Source organism: Amphiura filiformis, chromosome 5 (assembly GCF_039555335.1).
Source record: "Amphiura filiformis chromosome 5, Afil_fr2py, whole genome shotgun sequence".
NCBI lineage: Eukaryota > Metazoa > Echinodermata > Ophiuroidea > Amphilepidida > Amphiuridae > Amphiura > Amphiura filiformis.
Window position 1 is genome coordinate 10,826,470 of NC_092632.1, and position 21,926 is coordinate 10,848,395.

Below are 21,926 nucleotides of genomic sequence, written 5' to 3' on the forward strand. Positions count from 1 at the left end.
TAAAAGAAGAAGAAGAAGAAGAAGAAGAAGAAGAAGAAGAAGAAGTAGAAGGAGAAAAAAAGAGGAGAAAAGCAAAACAAAAAATAATCATAATTAAAATGCAACAAAATGTATCGTAATTAAATGCAACAAAATGTGTCGATTGCGTAGTGCAATGCGTCAATTGTGCAATAAAATGTGTTTATTACAATGCGAAATGCGTCAAAATTAATTCATAATGCAAAAGCTTATTGCCGGTTATTTTTGAACATTTCGATCCCAACCTTCAAAGCATGCACACCTTTACGTTTGCTTCATGTGCGGCAAAACGTACTCGCGCAACGCGCAAGTACGATCTCGGGAGATACGATCGCATGAGCGACACGTGCACCTGAAGAAGAAGAAGAAGAGGAGGAAGAGGAAACTACGATAAATGGTCGAAGAGATCGAAGATGAGGTTTCAAACCAAGAGTCTTCTGGCTACGAACTGGAAGCCAATGGGGCTTATTGTACGTGGACCCAGAGATGGGGAGAGAAAAAGCCTACCTGAAGGACATATGGGCCATCAAACGCGTTACACGACAAATTATTTCAAACGTTCTCATATAATATTCATGAGTTAATGAATATTCATAAATAGTTAACTGCTAACATAACGTGTTATTATTTCAAACCGAAGTACTTGCGTAATATAAAGCACTTGGACTAATATTACAAAAAATAATACCTCACAACGCCTTTGCATGCTTCTTCCATAAAAGGGATGACCTGGCGTGAAATCTGTGAATTAAGGAGTAGCGGATTCTGGGTGTACTGGACCGATTTCTTCAACTACGGTGACATCCTGCAGCTTATTTTATATTGGACCGCACTTATCTGTCACATGCTGTCATATACTAAGGTAACTTGAAATTTCTTACGTCTATGTAAATACCAAGAAACTTCTCAAAGTCTATTAATTTTCAAGAGCACCAATAGAAAATTGGCATGTTTCAGTTTCAGTTGTTTGTAGTCACTTGAATGCAAGATTGTAATGGGAGATTTATAACTATGTCTTTGACTTCCTCCCTCAAATAAGGTACACCATGTTACGCACAGAGGCGCCATGCCATTTTTGATCTATTTAATTGCTAAAGATTTTCAATTAAGTAGAGGGGTATTTTTTCACCGACTTAGCGACAATACACATGTGCAGAAAGGTCGCGAATTTTTTTTTTGCGAATCATCAGAAATCTGAAAAAACAAAACAACAACAACAACAACAAAACAACAATAACAACAACAATAAAAACAAAACCCACAGACATGAGAATAGAACCTAATTGGCCCGTGGCTGGCTTGTATTAATCGAATGACATTATCGGGGACATTATCAAGCTATTACATGTATAAACTCGAACCCTCAGATGGAGGGTCTGGTACCAGTTGGGGTAAAGCTGCACTGCTGCTAGAGATAATTGAAATTTTATCAGTGACTGAAATATAAAAGTAACTCAATTCACCTTTTCGTGGAAATCACATAAGCCTTTGCGTTTTGACCCTGCTGGTGTCGTCATGCTGATGCGCACATTACTGCGCACTTCACGTTCATCGTTCTAAAGTTCATTCTAGCGTCACCCAGGGTACGGTGCTGAGGCCACTACGGTTCCCGGTCTACATCAATGTCCTTCCTGACAACATACAATCATCCATCCGTCTCTTGTAGACGATTGCATCATTTTCTGCGAAATTACAAATGAAATTGATGCTCGCACCCTTCAGGAAGATTTGTATGCTAGGGTGTGGCGAAAAACACCCTTTTTCTCGGATTAACAATACTACTATTGTGCTGAAATTTTCGGGTAGCCATGTTTTGGCCAGCAAAACATGATTGCGTACGTATTCATGAAAACGTATTTACTGCTTTAGGATTTATCAAACGCAACTTATATTCAGGTAAGCAATCCACAAAACTTACTCCTCGTCCGTACGGTCTGGGACCCGTATACTAAAATGATCATACACCAGAACTCATTTTATCGAGAACAATCCGTAACTGGAACTCTTTACCACCGCACTTAAGACTCAAGACTATCAAGAAACCATATCGCAGACAACTCAACCTGGCCGCTTGACTCCATATTGGAGAGTTAGACAGTATTCCACTCACGACTCAAGATTCACGGCTTAAGGTGATACTACACTGTCACCCACTGATAAATTTTGTGAATAATTTTGCATTTTTCTCAAAAAATAACTACACACAGGTAACAAAAGTTATGAAGAACATCTTTGTCAGCTTCAAAGAGATCTCCTTCAACTGCAAAAATGGCAGAACAAATAATGGTTGATGGAGTTTAATCCTGCAAAATGTTACATCATGAAAATTTGCAATAAGAGGAAACCTCCAACAACAAGCTTCAACTTCTGTGGGCAAGTCTTGAAAGAAGTCTCATCTCATCCTTATCTGGGAGTAGAGCTGGACAGTGGTCTTAAATGGGATGCCCATGGAGACAAAATAATCAAGAAAGCCAACAGGACCATTGGATTTATAAGAAGGAATTTATGGTTCTGCACCAAAGAGGTGAAAACCACAGCATATGAAATGCTTGTGCGCCCGATATTGGAGTACAGTAGCGTGGTATGGGATGCCACTTCGAGAAAGACAACAAAAAGTTGGAGATGATCCAGAGAAGAGCTGCACGCTTCTGTATGAACGACTATGGGCAGCAGAGTAATGTGACTGATATGCTGACTGTCTTAGAAGGGACACCCTGAGAGAAAGAAGAAGAAAAAGTCGCCTTCATATGATGTTCAAAATTGACAATAACCTGGTGGGGATCAATAAAGACCAGTACATCACACCAGCAGTAGACAGTAGGACTAGAGGTAGTCATAACAAGAAAATCCAAGAGGCATCTGCCAACACCAACATATACAAGTTCTCCTACTTTCCTCGTACAACTCGAGATTGGAACCGATTTACCGAGACCACTGTAACCTTACCAAGCCTGGAAGCTTTCAAGATCAAAGACACAAGCAATTAATCCCTACATGCACGCGAGAGCACCAATCAAGTTGGCGTGATGTTTCATTTCCCTGCCGACTCAACCACAGAGATAGATAGAGATATATATTATAGGGGCAAGGAATTCAATTACTTCACTGAAATTTCAGTGATTCCAGACAGGTGGGTCATTGTATATGTTAAGAAATGAGGTACATTCTAGCGGTACCTCTTTTCTTATCATAAATAAGGTACCGCTTGTCTTGAGTCACTATAATTCCAGTGTAGTAACTGGATTCCTTGCGCCTATAATATACATAACTTTTGTTACCAGTGTGTAATTATTCTAATTGCGCATTGAAATCGGCAACCAGTTGCGAAGATTCAATCCGCGTTGCAAATTGCTACACGTTGAAGAAATACAGTGTTCTGAATGGTCAACGCATTGCTTATTTTGCGCAATGCCGTGAGTTGCGTATTTTACTTAACGCGTTGAAGCAATTCGTGTGCTACATTTGAAACTTTGTTTAATCATACGTTCCTTTTATACCTTTTAGAGGAAAGAAGAGCTACTTGAATTTTGTGGTATTATTACTGAATTCTACCAGTATATCGACATGTTACCTGAGGATTTATTCAGCGATGTGTTGGTCAATGTTAAAAAATTCACTATCTGTGATATATATGTTGCGGAAAGTTTAACTAAAAGGTTCGTTCCTCTTTTTCTAGGTCTCTCTCTCTCTCTCTCTCTCCCTCTCTCTGCCTGTCTGCCTCCCGGGTCTGTCTATCGCTCTGTGGTCCGTCTGTCTGTCACTACACACATCCACACACCCCCACACATTTATCGTTCTTAATTTTTACACACGAAAAGTGTACAGTAAGCCAAATAATTAAGGTGCCAGTTACGTTCACCTCCTGTATATCCTAAACAACGACAGATATGTCATAATTGAGCTTGCAGTTCATGATCAACTGTACTCTTACTTGTCTGTAAATAATAATCTGAGCCATTCACAATCTGGATTTTGTTCTCAATACTCAACTGCAAGCACTGTAATTGATGTTCAAGATTACATTCTTAAGAATATGGATGAGGGAAAAGTTACTGGTGCCATTTTTCTTGACCTAAAGAAAGCTTTTGACACTGTAAATCACATCATTCTTCTCAATAAACTCAAGAAATATGGTATCAGTGGCATTGAACTCAACTGGTTCAAATCTTATCTCATTGACAGAATGCAGTCTGTAAAAATTGGTTGCTCCTTATCAGATTTAAGGCCTATTAATATTGAAATTCCTCAAGGGTCTATATTAGGTCTTTTATTATTCATTTTATTTGTAAATGATCTTCCTGATAGTGTTACCTGCAAAATAGTTATGTATGCTGATGACACCTCTCTACTTGTAAATTCGTCTGATTCTACATGTCTTCAAATTAATCTCGATCATAACATCCGCAGTATTGCTAATTGGTTTAGGAAAAACAAACTCACTCTTAATCTGAGCAAAACTAAGTTGATGCTCTTTGGTACACTGCATAATCTTGATAAATTCAAAAATATTTCCTTTGTATATGATGGCGAAAACATCGAGAAAGTTGATCATTTTAAATATCTTGGTATTATTTTTGACAGTAACATGACTTGGTCTCATCATGTTGATTCAATTGCTTCAAATGTTTCCAAAAGATGTGGTGTAGTTCGTCGTGTTAAATATTATCTTCCAAACCACATTCTGAAAAACTTGCTGAAGCTCTTGTGAAGCCTCACTTTAGTTACTGTAGCCATGTTTGCTCTAATCTCTTTCCAGCAGGTTGCAAGTTCTTATGAACAATCTCTCAAGAATTGTTCTTTCAGCTGACACATTCAAGAACTCCAATTAACACATTGATGAATGATCTTAAGTGTCTTGAATTAGACCAAAGTTGGAACAGCCATATTCTTATTATGTTATTCAAATGTCGCACTGGTAAAGCTCCTGATTATCTTAGCTCCAGATTCAGTTTTACTAATTCTACTCATGATTATAGATGATTATAGTACAAGAGGTAATTCCTCAAATTCACTTGTTGTTCCCCATTTTAAAACGTTTCATGTTAGAGCAGCTAATCTCTGGAATAACTCTGTTGATGTTCATACACGCTCAAACTTTGATTCAATGTCTCTTGGTCAATTCAAACACTCCATTAAGGTTATACAGGATTTTGAAATTTTGTGTAGGCAAATTGGCTGCACGTAGCCACCTAAAATATTTTGTTTTTCAAAAAATAAACATGGCAGGCCTAAAAATCATACTTCATCTTAAAGTTGACACTCTAATGATTATTATTGTAATACTTTTAACGTCATAGCTCATACACAAATGTACTTTGTAAGTGTTTCAATTTGTGTTCAATTTCATGAGCATGAGGTTTTTTGGGAAAGAGGCCAGGAAAATATGGGGAGAGGGTCCGATTTCATTGTGATTTCGGATATGTGTTACAAACAAACCAATGAAATAATGTACCTATTTATTCTTTCGATAGGTCCTGCTGATTTGAAACAGTAAGCTTACATGTTCACATAATGTCAATGAAAATGATGGGGTAAATGTCGTTTGCAACAACAATGATAATTTAGTGTGCCAATATATTGACACAATTATTCCCTACATTATTTCTTTGAAGTATCAGCTAACACATGCATATCAAAATTTTATGAATCAGCTACGGGAAACATTAAAAATAATTTATTTTATATCAGCATATCAGGCCAAATGGTCCAAAATGGAGTCCTGAGATATGCACACATTTAGTTTCAAGTACTCACAGTTTTCTGCTATTTCACAGTATCAATTCACAATCCCATAATATTCCAGGTGCAGTGCTCCTGTATTACTACTGATAATCCTTACTGCATGGGAAGTATCAATTGATTTTCACAAAACTTGCAGAAATTGACAAATTTCTGCCAAAACTTCCACACTATCTATATCATGTTCAAACCATGTGCTAACTTGTTTACAATGCTAGTTAGTGTTGCCAGAGCCAAGGTGATAGTACTTATTTTATTGATTTTGTCTAGTATAGTGCTGGTTGAATGCTCATGCTCCACTGTGCTTATGCTTCAGTGATTTTGGAAATCAAATGAAAATGATAGGGTTGCCAGTTCATGCACTGGAATAATAATCACTATAAGGGGCACATCACTAAATAAATGTCCCATTGAAATACATGTGAAAATACAATAAAGTAAGCTAAAGTAACTACTAACTAGGTGCATAATAATTATGAGTCCTGGGGGAGGGTAGAATGGGGGAGGGGGAGCAGTTTTTGGCAAACATTTACAGTGCATCTTTATAAGGCTTAGGAAACACTACAGAAACATTCAAATCTGCATCATAATATCTAGGCCATTTAAAGTTTCCACATTGGCAAAGTTAGGCTGGCCGAGAGCAGGGCCAGGGGAGGATGACAGGAAATGTTGGTATACCTTTTAAAATCTAACCCACGGGCCCCCCATGTATATTTGGGATTCGTCCTTCCAAAGAAAATGATAGCCCCTCACACCTTCTCTTTCTTTCACGAGTTACACCAAATGCGGAAGGATTTAGTGTAGTGTCCCCTTAAAACAAGAACTGTCTTTAAAAAGAATTAGTGCTGTGGGATATCTAGAGCAAATATTGATACACAAAAATAATTAAAAAATACTTTGTTGATACAATTTTTTCAATCTACATCTGTGAGATGTTTAATATATACATACCGTAAACGTTCGCCTAATGGCGCTATAGAGTTCATGGAAATGAGAGAGCGCCATCCCTGTAAAAGCCGACTATTATCACTGCTCATTAAGGGTACGTGTAGTTAAAGGGTGAAACCTATCGACACATACTATTATGAACAAGATCGTACAAACTTGTTCATGATAATGCGGTAACCATTCACCTGATACGTTGTGGCCCAGTGAGCAGAGCATTAGACTATAGTGCGAGGATAAAGAGAACTTGTGGAGAAGATTGATGGTTCGAATCTCATGCAGTAATTTCTGACAGATTATGATGTCTGTCAATTTTTTTTTCTGATTTGAACCTTTAACATTGTTTATATAATTTTATTATTTTATCTTGTATGTGTCTTTTTTCATGATTCTTTGTTTTTATCGTTTCATTTTAGAGTAACTCAATCCATTCAATCAAATGTTGTAATGAACCCATTTGATTGTATAGGCATTTGTTATGTGTGTGAGACGAACTGTCGCGTGTGACAAGTCTTTCAATTCGCGCTAATTCAATTCATAAGAGGTATATCAAATCGAAGGGGGGCAAATATACGGGGTCATAAAGTCTTGGAAAGAATAATAGGAGGGGTCATAAAATGTTTTATGACCAAAATGTAGGAGTCACACGATGACCACAGAAAGTGTGTTATTTTATTCAAAAGACTGATTTCAATACAATTTTGGGGTTTGGGATCATAAAATTGTTGTTGCCGAAATAGGGGGTGCGCAATTTTATTCACGCAGACTTTTTGTAAATTTGGGCTCTAAGAGGATTCAAAAGATAACCTCTGCCCCAATAATCCCTAGCTATATTTGTTTGAAACTGTTCCACGGAGGATGTATCATAAATACAATTTGAATGAGTGAACGAACAAAATCATACAACGACCAACTGAATAGAGGCTATGCATATGACTTATCATCCCGTAAATATGGCGGACTACTCAAATGCATTCAACAAAAGCATGATTGCATCTACCGCGACAGTTCATCTTACACACATAACAAATGCACTACGATCAAATAGGTTGAGATGACAATATTTGATTGAATGGACTGCACTGCGCCATGATTACGGGGAAGAAACCGGTTCAAATCCTTTGTTTGGAGCCAATCGATAAACGCAAGGCTAATAGCTATCATTGAATACTGGCTAGGATTCCACAACACAATGAGAACATGTTAAAAGGCGCTTTGGAAGGCACACAATACCCCGATGGCTTTCCATATTATGTGCACTCAACAACTATTCAGTATCGAAGCCCGGTATCGAAGTTACGTAATGTTACTATGTCAACGGGAATATGGGATCACGCGCTTAAGTAATGAACCACGATCGAAACAATCAGTACACAAAAAAGGCATACCAAGATAGCGTGATCGTAATGATCGCCATACAAACAGTGCTTGGTTCCGATACCATCACGGAGTTACGTAACTACTTCGTGGTCTGATAGTTATATGATCAATGGTCTGATCTACTTGGGTTCGATCCTTTTAAGAAAAGAAAAAATAGCTGATCATTTATAATGCATAAATGAATAAAGTAATGTAGTTACACAATTTGAAACATTGAGGCCGTTCTATTTTTCAAAGGTCATTTAACTGTTAAATGCAGTGGAATATATCACGCATTGATAGGTAGCAGGTGGAGCAAATTTTGTCAGCGGTTTTTGTTGCCGTTTGTTCGCAGTGCCTATTTATCTAAAAAAAATAAGAAAATTAAAATTAAATTAAAAAAAATTCACAATATTCGCTCGTAAAATGGGGACAAAATCCAAAAACATTTCTTGACCCTTCTTCACATAAAAGTGGGGGCAGAAATCAAGATTCGAACAAGTACCATTCACCATTCAAGGCGCACACTCTACCGACTGAGCTAACGGGTCAGACAATAGAAGCGTGTAATTTTGAACTGAAGAATAGTAAAAAAATATGAAGAAATTACAATGTTATAAAAAAATTTACCAAAATGAGTTAGGTATAACGTATGAATCGATTTACAAATTAAGTCCAATGGCACTTTGAGAAAGAATACCTGAAGAAACCCCAAAACATTTGCTGCTCTAGCAACTAACCTAGTGACCTAAAGTATTGGGCCATGTCACGATATTTTTTCTGAGGCATTATGTCCAGGTTGCTCAATTTAACATACACGTATCCTTAATGCTGTTGAGATTTTACAAGGATGGCGCTCTCACATTTCTAAGAATCCAAAAGCGCCATTAGGCGAACGTTTACGGTATACTTCATAAATAAAAATTAAAAAACAAAAGACAAGTTGAGTGGAATTTTCACCCTACGTAACCTTAAGGGTGATTGATCATTATATGATTGTTTCATATTTATATTTGTTTATTATATTTGTATTTGTATGTTATTTTTCCATTGTATGATACTGTAAATATTTTTCAATTGTATTCTTATACTTTGTAACAGGGCCCCCTAGAATAGCAGTACTTTGTTACTGAAGGGGCTACCCTGTATAATGAAAGCATAAATAAATAAATAAATAAATAAATAAATAAATTGGAACCAACAGCCAATAGCGGCATCTTTTAGCTCGAATTTAAGACCCATTCGTTGAAATTGTTCAAGAAATAAAGACACGACGATCCAAAAACCCAAGGAAGATACCAATTTAAAAGTTGCAGTTTGCTCCATATGATGATGCCCTATTGATTTGTACACAAAGCGTTAGCGAACAAGTGAACTAGCGCCGTGCTTTCGTTAATTAACACGAAAAACTAGCGTCGTGCTTTCATTGATTAGAACACAAAAGTGCAACTTTTTATTTCGTGTCTTCATTAGGTTTTAGATCACCGTTTCTTTAATTCTCAACCAATTTCAACAAATAAGGTCTTAAATCAGAGCTAAAGAGTGCAGGCGTCGACTGCTTGTTTTAATTTTGACATATTTGTCTTTATTAAGGATATACAGGGGTGAACACAACTGGTACCTTAATTCTTTGGCTTACTGTAGTGCACTGTAGGGTAAAGATGTTTGAATTATGATTATCATTTCAGAGACACCTTAAATTCGTCCTCGTCAGTAATCCAAGACGAATCATATACTCATGAACCTGCAGAGGCTGATGATTATAAATCAAGTACCACAGATGAGTCGTTTCCAGTCTCCATTAATACCAACGATATAGCCTTGATTGGAGACGCTCTTATTGGTGTTGCCACCGTTTTGTCTTTCTTAGCTCTTCTAAGAGACATTGTCGTAGTGGCTTTTGTAGGTCCACTCAGAGCATCATTTGGTGGAATGATCAGTGATATTGTTCGTTTCTTCATCGTCTTCATTTTTGTTTGGATTTCATTTGCTCTTGGAATGACGCAACTTTACACCACTTACGACATCATCAAAATGGCAAACTGCGATGAAAACGATGATGGGTGTAAGCATTCAGCCTTCACAACGTTAGTAATTATTTCGTTTCACTCAATTTGGGAGTAAGACCTGATTCATACTTTGTTATTCGACGTCAAATATACGATGCAACAAGTGCTCTTTATTCAATCTGTTTCAGTTCATTCTTATCTTGTAACGTATGTTTGTTGACAAAAATAAGTGAAAGGCCTACTTGACGTCGAATATCTGGTGAAAATAATATTATCGAGTTTAAGTCGTCAAACCTTTGTTAGAAGAAACAATTACCACTGCACTGATTTCTGCAAATAGATTGAATAATATCATTAAAGTCTAATAAATTCCCGTAACAATTTGCCGTATTTGGCAGAGATATAGTACTTATAGCGCTTATCATTATAGGGTATGGAGGCATTTCAACAGCACCCTTATTTGGTGGGAAAAGGTCGTTGAACTTTTACACAGAGGTCAAGTTCAAAATTACTCGAACTTGGTTAAGAAACAAACAATGTGTTTCGCTAGTCATATGGATTCAAAAAAGTATAGTTTGACCTATCTACGATGTACGGTTATGGGGTTATGAACAAAAATGTAACATTGTGAGGTCCACGTTTGCCACAATATGGAGCAAAATTGAAAAAAGCACCGATTTTGTTGAAAATATTCACAAATTATTGGCCTTTCCATAAAAATAATAGTTTATGCTATGTAGGATGTTTCGTTACCTCAGTGACACATCAAACTCGACAATACCTATATTGAGTCGCATTGCAGATGTACCGCGGGATTTGCTCGTGCAGTGCGATATATTCAAAAATTGTTTAAACCTATTGTTATGGTAATTAATTCTGTTACATCATCACTTCTACGGCGAACAGGTGTCGAACGCATGACTTCATGGATATTGGAAACAATTATGTCAGCGTTCAAATCGGACACAATATAAAAAGCTTCAGTCTATTGGTTTATTTAACATCCTCTGACAGCGGCTTTCACAGCAATATAAGTCGATAATGTCGCCGTCTACACCAGGCACAAAAAGAAACTCATCAGTTATAGTAATCCTTGACCTTGCTGTTCAACAACCTGGTAATATTTATCATTCTGAAATATACATTTTGTTAATTGGACTTTGCTTTCCCATTTGACACCCTGTTCGTGAATATCGAGCAGAAATTGACCAAGATATGCGCCTTCAAACCCGCAAACCCCAAAATCAAAAGTTGCAATTTTAACGATTCAATTGTGCCTGTTACATTGTGTGCTTTATTGATTGGGCCGTGGTGTTTGTGTGCAATACAACGATGCGTTCCCATTGGGGTTTTACGGTTTGGAATCGCATATCTTGGTCAATTCTTATTTGATTTTCACGAACAGGGTGTCAAATGAGAAAGCAAAGTCCAATTAACAAAATGTGTATTTCAGAATGATAAATATTACCAGGTTGTTGAACAGCAAGGATGACTATAACTAACGAGTTTCTTTTTATGACTGGTGTATTGTCATTGTACAAAAAAAAGGACCGGTTTATATAACGTGTGCATTCGTCAGTATGCAGTAATCTTTTCTATACTTGTGTTTTTTCCTTCAGATTATCCGATTCACTCTGCGTCTTATTTTGGTCTCTGTTTAGTCCAATTGATGGGGAAGCTATGCACATGGATACACAATTTAAAATGACGTTCAGAGTAGGCGAAATACTCTACGCGGGTTACATGGTAGTAGTGGTTGTAGTCATGTTAAATGCACTTATCGCCATGATGAGCAACACATACACACGTGTAGAGGTTTGTCTGTTTTTTGTTCATGTATCTGCTTCCCAACCCAAATGCTGCTTTTAGGTCTTTAATATTTTAGATAGGCTAGATATGGTATGTTGTTAGAAATATTAATGGTGGTCAAAACTTTTTAAGATGTATTGTGAATATTGCTATTACACACCAGCGATGTTTGCACCATTGAGCTATTCCAGCCGCGACCGTTCCCAGACGGCTGTATCACTTGGTTCCTAGATCATCCCTACTGTCACAGGTTTCTCTGACCCCGTTTTTCATGCATCTTAAACTGGGCTTGTGTTCTTCCCTGAATATATTGTAAAATGGCGTAAATGGTTGACCGAAAAGCGCCAATTCGCCGTCGTAGTGAATATGTCATACCTTTATGACGCATTCACTGGACGACGCTTGGTTTACATATCTGTTTCGACCATTGACTTTGTGTTGTGACCATTTTGATCGTGGTTCGGAACCAGTTGACCTGACGTTTTTGAAGTCACGTGACGAATAAAACCCGGGAAAAAACCAGCTAATCAAAATATATTGTAATACTACTTCCCTGTCTGTTTTAGGAAAACTCAGATGTAGAGTGGAAACTGGCCAGAACTAATTTAATGGCGGATTACATGACAACTAGTGCTACACTTCCACCACCATTCAACCTGTTACCGACGCTAAGAGTGATTCGTAACTGGATTTCTGCATCTTGTAGCAGGATATGGCGTTGTTGCTGCAGCGACTATCATCAACGAAGAGTAAGCTTGATATCGACTGTTTGGAGCACAAAAAGACTAACTGCATGAGCTGCCTGGAGTACAAAAGGTTGACAGGTTTCGTTTAACCCCGGGGTTTAACCCCAGGGTATAATCTCAGTAGATAACTATTTTGTGCACCAAGCAACCCAAACAGCTAACCTTTTTGGGCTCCAAGCAAAGTTTTTTCTTCATCATTCAGGCTGTATCAAAATCATACCAATCCGTTTTTGAATAGTCTGCCTCATCATTTTTCAATAGCATTTATAGCATTGAATAAATTTATCTAAAAACCCATTGACTTACACAATACATACAGTTCGTACAGTGCAGACGTGCATCCGTGACCTTATTTTTACATACTGAGTAACCGCCAACACCTCAATCATTGCTTGAGAACATCATATGTGACGGTGTCATGTCAAAAGGAGACACTTTTGGGCAGGATCGTAAATGGAGAAATAACCAAAAATCTGCCCGGGGTGATTTTTTCACAATTTCGGTTTGTTGCGAATTTGTGATGTTATTAATGTTAAAAATATTGTCTGATAGTTTCAGACCGGAATGTAACTTGCATCTTGTATTTTTTGAGACATTTTTCAAGTTAATTCCCACTCTCAACATTGTCAATAATATTTTTAAAGGCCGATATCTCAATTTCCAATTTTATAATACCATAACTTAATAACATAAAAATCAATATCTTTGCTTAGGAATGTCCAAATTCATTTGGGAAAACGGCGCTGTGGAGCAAAATATCTCTTTATTTAAGATATGTAAAACCCTCAAAATTCATAACCTGCCCAAAAGTGTCTCCTTTTGACATGACACGTCACATATGTGGATGTAAGAAAGACTGCGCAAACAACACTGAACATGCCAAAAGTATGGCCTCCCTTGTTTCTGAAAAAAGAGTATGGCTTGTTTTTTCGAGCAACACGCACAAAAATATGTATATCCATCAGCACAGTCAGTTGTAGAAGTTACAGGCGAAAACATTAGCAACCCTTTAATGCAAAAGTAAAGGAGGTTAAACATATCAATAACAAAAATACAAAAGGGATTTGCCAGATGCAGAGTTTGTTTCTAATAATTATCTATCTCACCATTTTCAATCTACAGAACAAACCAATTGAATTTGATGAAATTCAGCAGACGAACTCCAACAAGGTAAGGAACGTCACTGCTTTACGCAAATAGTGTTACTATTACTAACGCGTCCACCAGGCGCGTAGCAAGCGGGGGGACAGGGTGGACGAAGTCCATGGGCCCCGAGGGTTCAGGGGCCCCGGCACAAAAACAAAAATTAAATAAGGGCTGATAATGGAGAGCAGGGCCGGATTTTTATACCATTGGGCCAGATGGGCCCGGGTCAAGGGCAATTTTGGCCCAAAATTGCCCTTTGCATCTTTCTTTTAACCCCAATAACAGCATGTTTTTGGGTCAAAATAGGGCAAAATTGTAAATTTTCTGCGCTTCGCGCGCATTAAAATACCAAAATTTATGTTGATCTGGGGCCAAAGTAGTCTGAAATTGAATTGAACAAAATATGTTAGTCCCCCTTTAGTTAAACCAAAACTTGGCCACTGACTTGAGTGCACATGCCTTCCTCGGCACGTGAGTTTGGGACCTCCAAATTTTGGCCTGGCCCAGAGCCCATAAGGTAGGCTAAATCCCGCCCTGGTTAAAAGGGCCCGGACTGTTCCTTGTCCATGGGCCCCTGATGCTCTTGCTACGCCCCTGGCGTCCACATATGCAAGCGGGATGCTAGCCAAGTATTCAAATGGGAGCGACCACTAAAACGGGAAGAATTACTGAACAGGTGAAATTTTGGGATTTTTTATATTGATTTGGTCATCATTCCCAGTCTACACAACGTTTGTGGTAATTTATATAAATGCACATTTTTTTGCGGGGTCTTTAGGGCCCAATGCCTTTGTGCCCCAATTTGTATAAATCCAGAATGGCCGCCAATTGTAGTACTTTTAAAACTTATTTAGTCATAATTCTCATATTACGTAACTTTCTGAGTGATTTTTATGCCTAAAATGCATGTTTCAGGATGGGTAATCTTGATAGTAGACACGCAGACTATGGTACTTGCGGCGGCGGATGTCATTGCTTCTACAAGTGAGGTGCTAGACTTTCTCACAAAACTTCCTGTATCTCAGGGTATCTAGCCCCTCTGTTGATTCACCACTGTGCAGGCTACCAGTACAGTGACTTCTCTTTACCTCTAATAATGTCCTCTTTGATATGTTCATCTGTTTGATTGAATACCTCGACATGTTCACAAAAGCTGGCATTCCTTTTGATCCTCGAGTGCTACACTCTTCCCAATTCAAAATAGACGGAATGTGGTGTCGCAGCCAAGAACAACATGGATTAAAAGAATGTGGTCACACACGCTATTTCACAAATTCACCTTCAACGTTGTGATGTTCCACTTTCTATTTTTCTTAGAGTTTTGCTTTGGCTCTGGTGCAAAGTTGATGTTATGTGCATTCAGTTCAGCATAGTAGATAAGTAGGACGAGGAGGTCAGTGTCATCACCAACAAGAACGGTTTCAATTGATCTTGCAGACTCTACTGACTCAGGACATTGCATCGTCGTATTTTGCATGAAATGTAACGCAACCAGTCATTTCCAGTTTGTCACTGAGGAGGGTGATGAAACATTGCTTGAAACGTCCCTGTAAAGAAAATCCGGGACAAGGTTCTGTTCGTCTAAGATTGGTGGCATCCTTGGTGGTGGTGGGACCAGCTTCATACCCATCATAATATAATCAACACAGAGCCGGCAAATGTTGCTGTAAGTTGTTCTACGGGGCCATGGAAGACGGTACTAGTAGTGCACCACCATCCAAAATGTAGTGCACATTTTCACCAGGCTCTGACTGATTATACTTTGACACTTTCCATAGTAGCTGGACCTGCTTTAGTCGCTTCCAGGAGAAAGCTTGATGAATCAAACAGTGCAGGTGGATAACTGCACAACTCCTAGCTGAAGACTGATGATAGATCGAAAATAATAATGTTCCCTGCTGGCTCTGGATTGGTCCACATTAACAGCTCTGTCTGTTATCATTCCATTTGCAATGTTGAGCAGGTTAGGGTCTGGATTTAATGGACACCGCTCTTTGAGGTAGCCCAGTAACTCTAATGTGTCGTTTACATCCCTACTCTGTCTTGCTCTTCCACTTCCTATGCTCAGCCCTCTACTTTACACTCCTCTTTAGCACCTGCTCAATGATGAGATCTGTGGACAACCCTGCCCAGTAGCGATCACTTCTTCTCATGAATCATTACAAAAAGAAAAAAGGTTTCCCTTTGGCTGGGAATAAAAGGATCACCACAATAAGAATCCTTAGACTTTAGATGAGCAGTGAAATTTAATTTCAGAAAAATAACTTTGACGGTGTAAGAATCAAAATTGAGGAGAGATATTGCTAAAACATTTAGTACCTTTAATTGCCACGGTTACCCGTACGAGAACGTGGTTTATAATATTATGGTGTGTCCTGGGCCACTGTGGTCAGGTAATTCCTGTTAAGTGTGCTGAGGCTTGTGAGTTTATGGCTGTGCGCAGCACACTGTAGATCACTGCGCTTTCTCTTAGATTGTGTCGTGATTGATATTGAATGAAATTAGGCGAATGGGACATCACAATGCCTGTACATAAACCATCGCAGTCTCTCTATATGTTAAGCGCATTTGTAACGGTTGTACTACCTTATGCGAAGTCTTTATTTTGTGCGTTTGTGTATATTTAAAATATGTTTGTTTGTTTCTCAGACATTAGTTGAAACCATAGTGGATCGATATGTGAAGACCTCTATTGGCTCGAATGACAAAAGCACGAGCCTGGCGAGGGACAGCGATAGTGGCAAAAAACTGGCCCATGAAATGGGCATCATCAGAGATTCTTTGAATAACATGGAGTAAGTTTTGACTTTGCCTCACAAGAGGTTGATTTTATGAAACTTGCCACCAAATAATTTCAAGGCATTATCAGTGATATCCTAAATCAGAAAATATATAAAACCATTAAAAAACACATTTTTGTAAAGAGAATGGTTGTACAAAAAATACCGTGCACCATGTGCCATGATGTGCACTGAAAATATAACTTTGTCGTTTGACACACGCAAAAAAACCCAGTCATGTTACTTTCGGTTGATAAATTAAAATTTTTACAACTTTACAAAAATTGTCATGCATGCACGAATCCGGGGCACGAATGATAGGCCTAATTATAATTTCTTATGAAAAAGAATCTTATTTGACAAATTTTGCTTGGATCACGGATAACCCCGGGCGGAGAACTGGGCTCTCTCCGTGATCCCAGCGATGATACTTCAATATATACAGATATGGGCTCTGCCAGGTAAGAAGCTAAACAAGACACTCAAGTACATCCCTTGATTGAAGAATTTGTGTCACTGACTGAAAGGACCACAAGAGATGGAGATAAACGGGTCCATGAATAAGCCCCAACCATTGTCATTTTATTAAATGGTGGCTCTGAAAAGAGTCGTTTTTATATTCAAAAGAACATGAAAACATTAGAATGAGAGGAAAGCGGAATTGGTGCACTGCAGCAATAGGACCTTTAGAATATCGCAGACTGAATTTAATATGGTAAATAGTAGGCCTATGTGCTTTTTACATTTTACAGCACATATTACAGACTTGACATTTAATATGGAATATTTTTTCTCAAAATTCCAAGACTGGCCTGGACGGAATCTGCATGGACCGCACGGGCTAAATATCAATTGGGGTGTGTCGGGAGATGGTGTAAAATAATTGTTTGATGGAAAAATTAATGTGCTTCCCATGAGTTTACATTATGGTGCTCATAATGTAGCGAATTTGCCTACAATGTCGAATTTAGAGAAGCTGAATTTGAGCTTTGTAGGGGACACAATTTCGGACTTTATGCAACATTGTTTTGTTATTATCAAATTTTAGGGGGTGAGGTGATATTTCTTAAACTTCGTCAGCAATTGGCATTCATCACAGCTGAAATACACTTGCAATGTACCAACTTTTTTTAACATGGGAGGAGTTTAAAAATAGGGCTCTTAAAAGTGGTACGTGCTCAGAAAGTTTGAGTGGCCCCCTGGAGTCAAATGTTATAATCTTACGGGACAAAACAACTGCGCGGATTCCTGGTTGTCCAGTGAACCCACGCTGTTTCTTTGTGTACAGTAAGTTTATAACCTTTGGCCCCAGGGGATCATTCAAATTTCTGAGTGCGTACCACTTTTAAGAGCCATATTTTTTTCACGGCAGTGAAATAATGCCACTTGCACCCACATCTCATATGCACAGTTTATCCCTTACATATCCTGTGTCTTGAATAGCTATATAGCCCACCAAGCCTGTGGCTAAAGAGACTAGGAAATAATTCCTAATATCTTATACCCTAGTTTGTATGCCTTTATCTAATCTTGCCCCACTGACAACTTACTCATTAGCCCTTGGTCGGGGAAGAGTCTGTTAAATGTAGGAATTTTTTAGCCTTTTTTATAAACATTTTTGTAATTGGCTTATAGCCATCACATGCTGACAATACACATAACTGATTGGTTAGCAGGTCATGGCCAGGCCTGATCACAAAATAAACATATCATTTGTATAGAAAACTATGCAGCAGGCGATTTACTTCAGAAAATTACTACATTCCACAAAACCAAGTCCATTATCTATAGTTAATTGAATGTTTATTGACTCTTGTAATAACCCATGTGTATAAACCTGTATAATATTGGTGTTCAGTTCATAAAAACAGGACCATGACCCTGACAAAAGCAAGCAAGAGTAAATGGCTGTTTAATTTGTTTACTTTAGTGATAAAGGCATCTTGCAATTTTTTTCGTAGTTATAGCCAAATTTGTTTCCTGTATAGGTAGCTTAATACAAATTCCTTTAAAAAAGGAATGGGCGCCTAATGTGAGCTTGATCGTGATGTGGTGAATTTCATGGTGTTTAGATTTGGTATTATTATCTCTTGCAAACCCGGTGACACCTCATTATAGAAATCAGACCTGTCGATAGGTTGTAAGAGGGGATAGCCTTTTTCAGACACAAATTGCGCCATATATAAAGAAAGTTTTGCTACTTTGCAACACAATAAAAACCTAAATGCAAAATGAGATCCTGTAGGTGGCTCCCGAGGGGCTTAAAAACTAAATGCAAAATGAGGTTTTTAAAAATATTGTTTTCTAGAGTCAAGACGCATGTATCATTATTAAGCCTCATATCACTTATTTATTGTCGAATAAGTGCAGAGCAGGTTAGATATGAATATTAAATGTTAGACCAAAGTAGCTGAAAGTACATGTACTATTATAATACACCTGATCCGTGAACTTTGTCTTTTTTAAAGACAAATTCTTGTTTAAAGCTCCTCTCATTTTCAAAACTGGTAGATTACAAGTGCATTTCAGTTCTGACGAACACTTATGGTAGTTAGATTCAGTAAATATCGCCTCAAACCTCAATAAATTTGATCAGAATAATGTTGCTCAAATGCAGAAATTTTACCCCCATAAAAATCAAATTCAGTCTCCTTAAATCCGCCATTTTAGGCTAATTCACTACATAATGAGTGTCATAATGTAAACTAATGGAAAGTACATTTTCTGTCAAACAAATATTTTACATTATCTTCCGACACACCCCAATTAATATTTAGCCCGTGCGGTTTATGCAGACCCCTACTAGACCAGTCTCGGAAAAAAAAAAAAAATATTCCATATCAAATGTGAAGTCTGTACTTTATGCCAAAAAGAACATTAATTTTTGTACATACTAATTAACACAAGTTTATCTTGGTGATCGTTCTTTTTACTGACTGTCAGTGCCAATACAGATGTTTCTCTATCTATTTTCAGGGTCAAGATGGATCTAATTCTTCAATTCATTCAGGATCATCCCGCCTGCCAATGGCCCCAGTGAGGTTATTAATTAGCACATGCATAGGCAGAGAAGTTTTCATTCCGCATTCGTAGATTGTCAGCGCGGAAAACTTGCAGTGGACACACAATTAATATTATTGAATGTGAATCAACAATTTGCAGTATGTGCCTTTTTTGTTCAAAGGGCAGCCAAACAGGATAAGACTTTCGGCTCTAGTTAGTCAAATGGAATCAATCTACAAGCTATGCGACAACTGCATCTCACCAATCCAGTGAAATGGGCAGTCATGTCACCTCTCAAAGATCGATACGAGTGCCCTCTTCTAATTGAATCCATTACACTCAGAATCAGAACGCTAATGACCAGACTGCATTTGTATTCAATCTCGGTATCTGTTGCACCCACCCACCAAGTTTGAAGCACATGCGACCCCTAAAAATAACTCCAGAAGGGAATGTCACAGATAGGTAAAAGTATATATACTTTTTCTGGATCGCCATTCCCAGACGAATTGGAGAACTTTTCAATAGCATTTGAGCAATTTGAATTTTGACTGACCTCTGTATGAACTTTTACAGCACATATTAATGTATGCCAAAAAGAACATTTGCACAAACTATATAAAAGTTCTTTTGACTGACTGTCAATGCCAATACAGATGTTTGTTTCTCTATTATCAGGGTCAAGATGGATCTAATTCTTCAATTTATTTAGGATCATCCCGCCTGCAAATGGCCCCAATGTGGTTATTAATTAGCACATGCACAGGCATGAGACATTATTCCTGAAGTTTTCATTTTGCATTCGTAGATTGCCTTTTCTGTTCAAAACGCAGCCAAACAGGATAAGAAGTCAAGCCAATCCATAAGCAAACTCCGCCTTCAATCGGCAAACTGCGCCCGATTTCCCTGACCCGTGTCTTGCGAATTAGTCGCTAAAGGAAGAGTGTGTAAATGAATTGTGGATGCTATTCATCATGTTGATCAAAGACAATTTGGTTACCAGAAGGTATTGTCTACCATCTACTGCCTTACTGATGTCTATCACCATTTGATTTCAAATCAAGAAATGTTGGCACACTTGTGCTAACAGATTTTTCGAAGGCTTTTGATGTGATTGACCATAAGATCACAATGCCAAAGATGCTCAAACTTGGTGTTTCTCCTTCGATTCCATTTCTGGGATGAAACAAAGAGTGAAGTACAACTAGAGGCAAATGGTGGTCATAGACCACAAACCTAGCTGGGGCATGTTAGTATTTTGGAGGTATCTGACCCCTGAAAGATGTTCCAAAAATGTTCCCCTGGTCATGAGGTTTGTTGTCACGAGTTTGAGTCTTGTACTCCTTACAAATGTCCAGAAAATATAATTCTAAGATTTGACCCCAGATAACCTTTGACCTGATCCCTGCACAGTTTTCCAAAGTGTTCCCCTGGTCAGTAAGTTTGTTGTCACATAGTTTGAGCCCCGTACCCCTTACAGATGTCAAGAAAATGCATTTCAAAAATAAATTTGACCTCTGCATGACCTTTGACCTGACCATTGCAAAATGTTCCCCATGGTCATGAGATTTGTTGTCACTGAGTTTGAGCCCCGTACCGGGTACAGATATCCAGAAAATGAAATTATAAGATTTGACCCCAGTTAACCTTTGACCTGACCCCTGCAAAGTGTTTCAAATGTTCCTTTGATCATTAAGTTTGTTGTCACCAAGTTTGCGCCCGTACCCCCTTAAAGTTGTCCAGGAAAAGCATTTCTATAATTTGACCTCTGTATGACCTTTGACCTGACCCCTGAATTTGAATAACTTATCCTTCCCTTTTAAGCAATTTATGAACAATTTTAATTTTTTACACTTTCGCTGGGATCCATGAATGGGTCTTTAATGACCTTTGACCCCAATTCCGTGTGCAAGTTATGGACACTGGGTAAAGCCGATGCACATGTGTAAGTGACGTCATTGTGCTATGTAATATGTGGCAGAAGGAGCATTTCGAAGGTATTTGGTTATATACCGGAAATGCCCCCTTAATGACCTTTGACCCCAATTCTGTTTGCACCTTATGGGCACTGGATATAGCTGATACATATGTGCAAGATACGTAATTGTAGGGTGTAACCTGGAGGAGAAGCATTTTGAAATGTCCTAGTTTTTGTTGCCAGAAGAAGAAAGCAGAATCGGATAGCATTAGAATACCCCAGCTAGGTAAGGGGTGGTGCAATAATTGTGTGTACCCCGGGGGCTGAATTATAGGGGGCCAAGATTTTTGGCAGGCCAAAAGGGGGGCAAGCATTTTTGGCAGGTCGAAAGGGGGTCAAGCGATTTTTGGCAGGTCGAAAGGGGGGGCAAGCAATTTTTGGCACAGATATTTTG

At 38.3% G+C, this 21,926-nt stretch overlaps 1 protein-coding gene across 1 annotated transcript in view; it reads left to right on the top strand.

Annotated features, from left to right (window-relative positions):
• The window catches only part of LOC140151998 (transient-receptor-potential-like protein), a 39,206-nt gene extending 18,921 nt beyond the window's left edge, over window positions 1-20,285 (top strand). The window contains exons 7-15 of the mRNA XM_072174299.1: window positions 741-880; window positions 2,357-2,599; window positions 3,523-3,674; window positions 9,750-10,148; window positions 11,690-11,885; window positions 12,446-12,628; window positions 13,748-13,795; window positions 16,421-16,566; window positions 19,528-20,285. Of these exons, the coding sequence (XP_072030400.1) occupies window positions 741-880; window positions 2,357-2,599; window positions 3,523-3,674; window positions 9,750-10,148; window positions 11,690-11,885; window positions 12,446-12,628; window positions 13,748-13,795; window positions 16,421-16,566; window positions 19,528-19,591 (1,571 nt within the window). The 3' untranslated portion in view covers window positions 19,592-20,285. The remainder of the gene's footprint in view (window positions 1-740; window positions 881-2,356; window positions 2,600-3,522; window positions 3,675-9,749; window positions 10,149-11,689; window positions 11,886-12,445; window positions 12,629-13,747; window positions 13,796-16,420; window positions 16,567-19,527) is intronic.
• The last annotated feature ends 1,641 nt before the right edge of the window (window positions 20,286-21,926 follow it).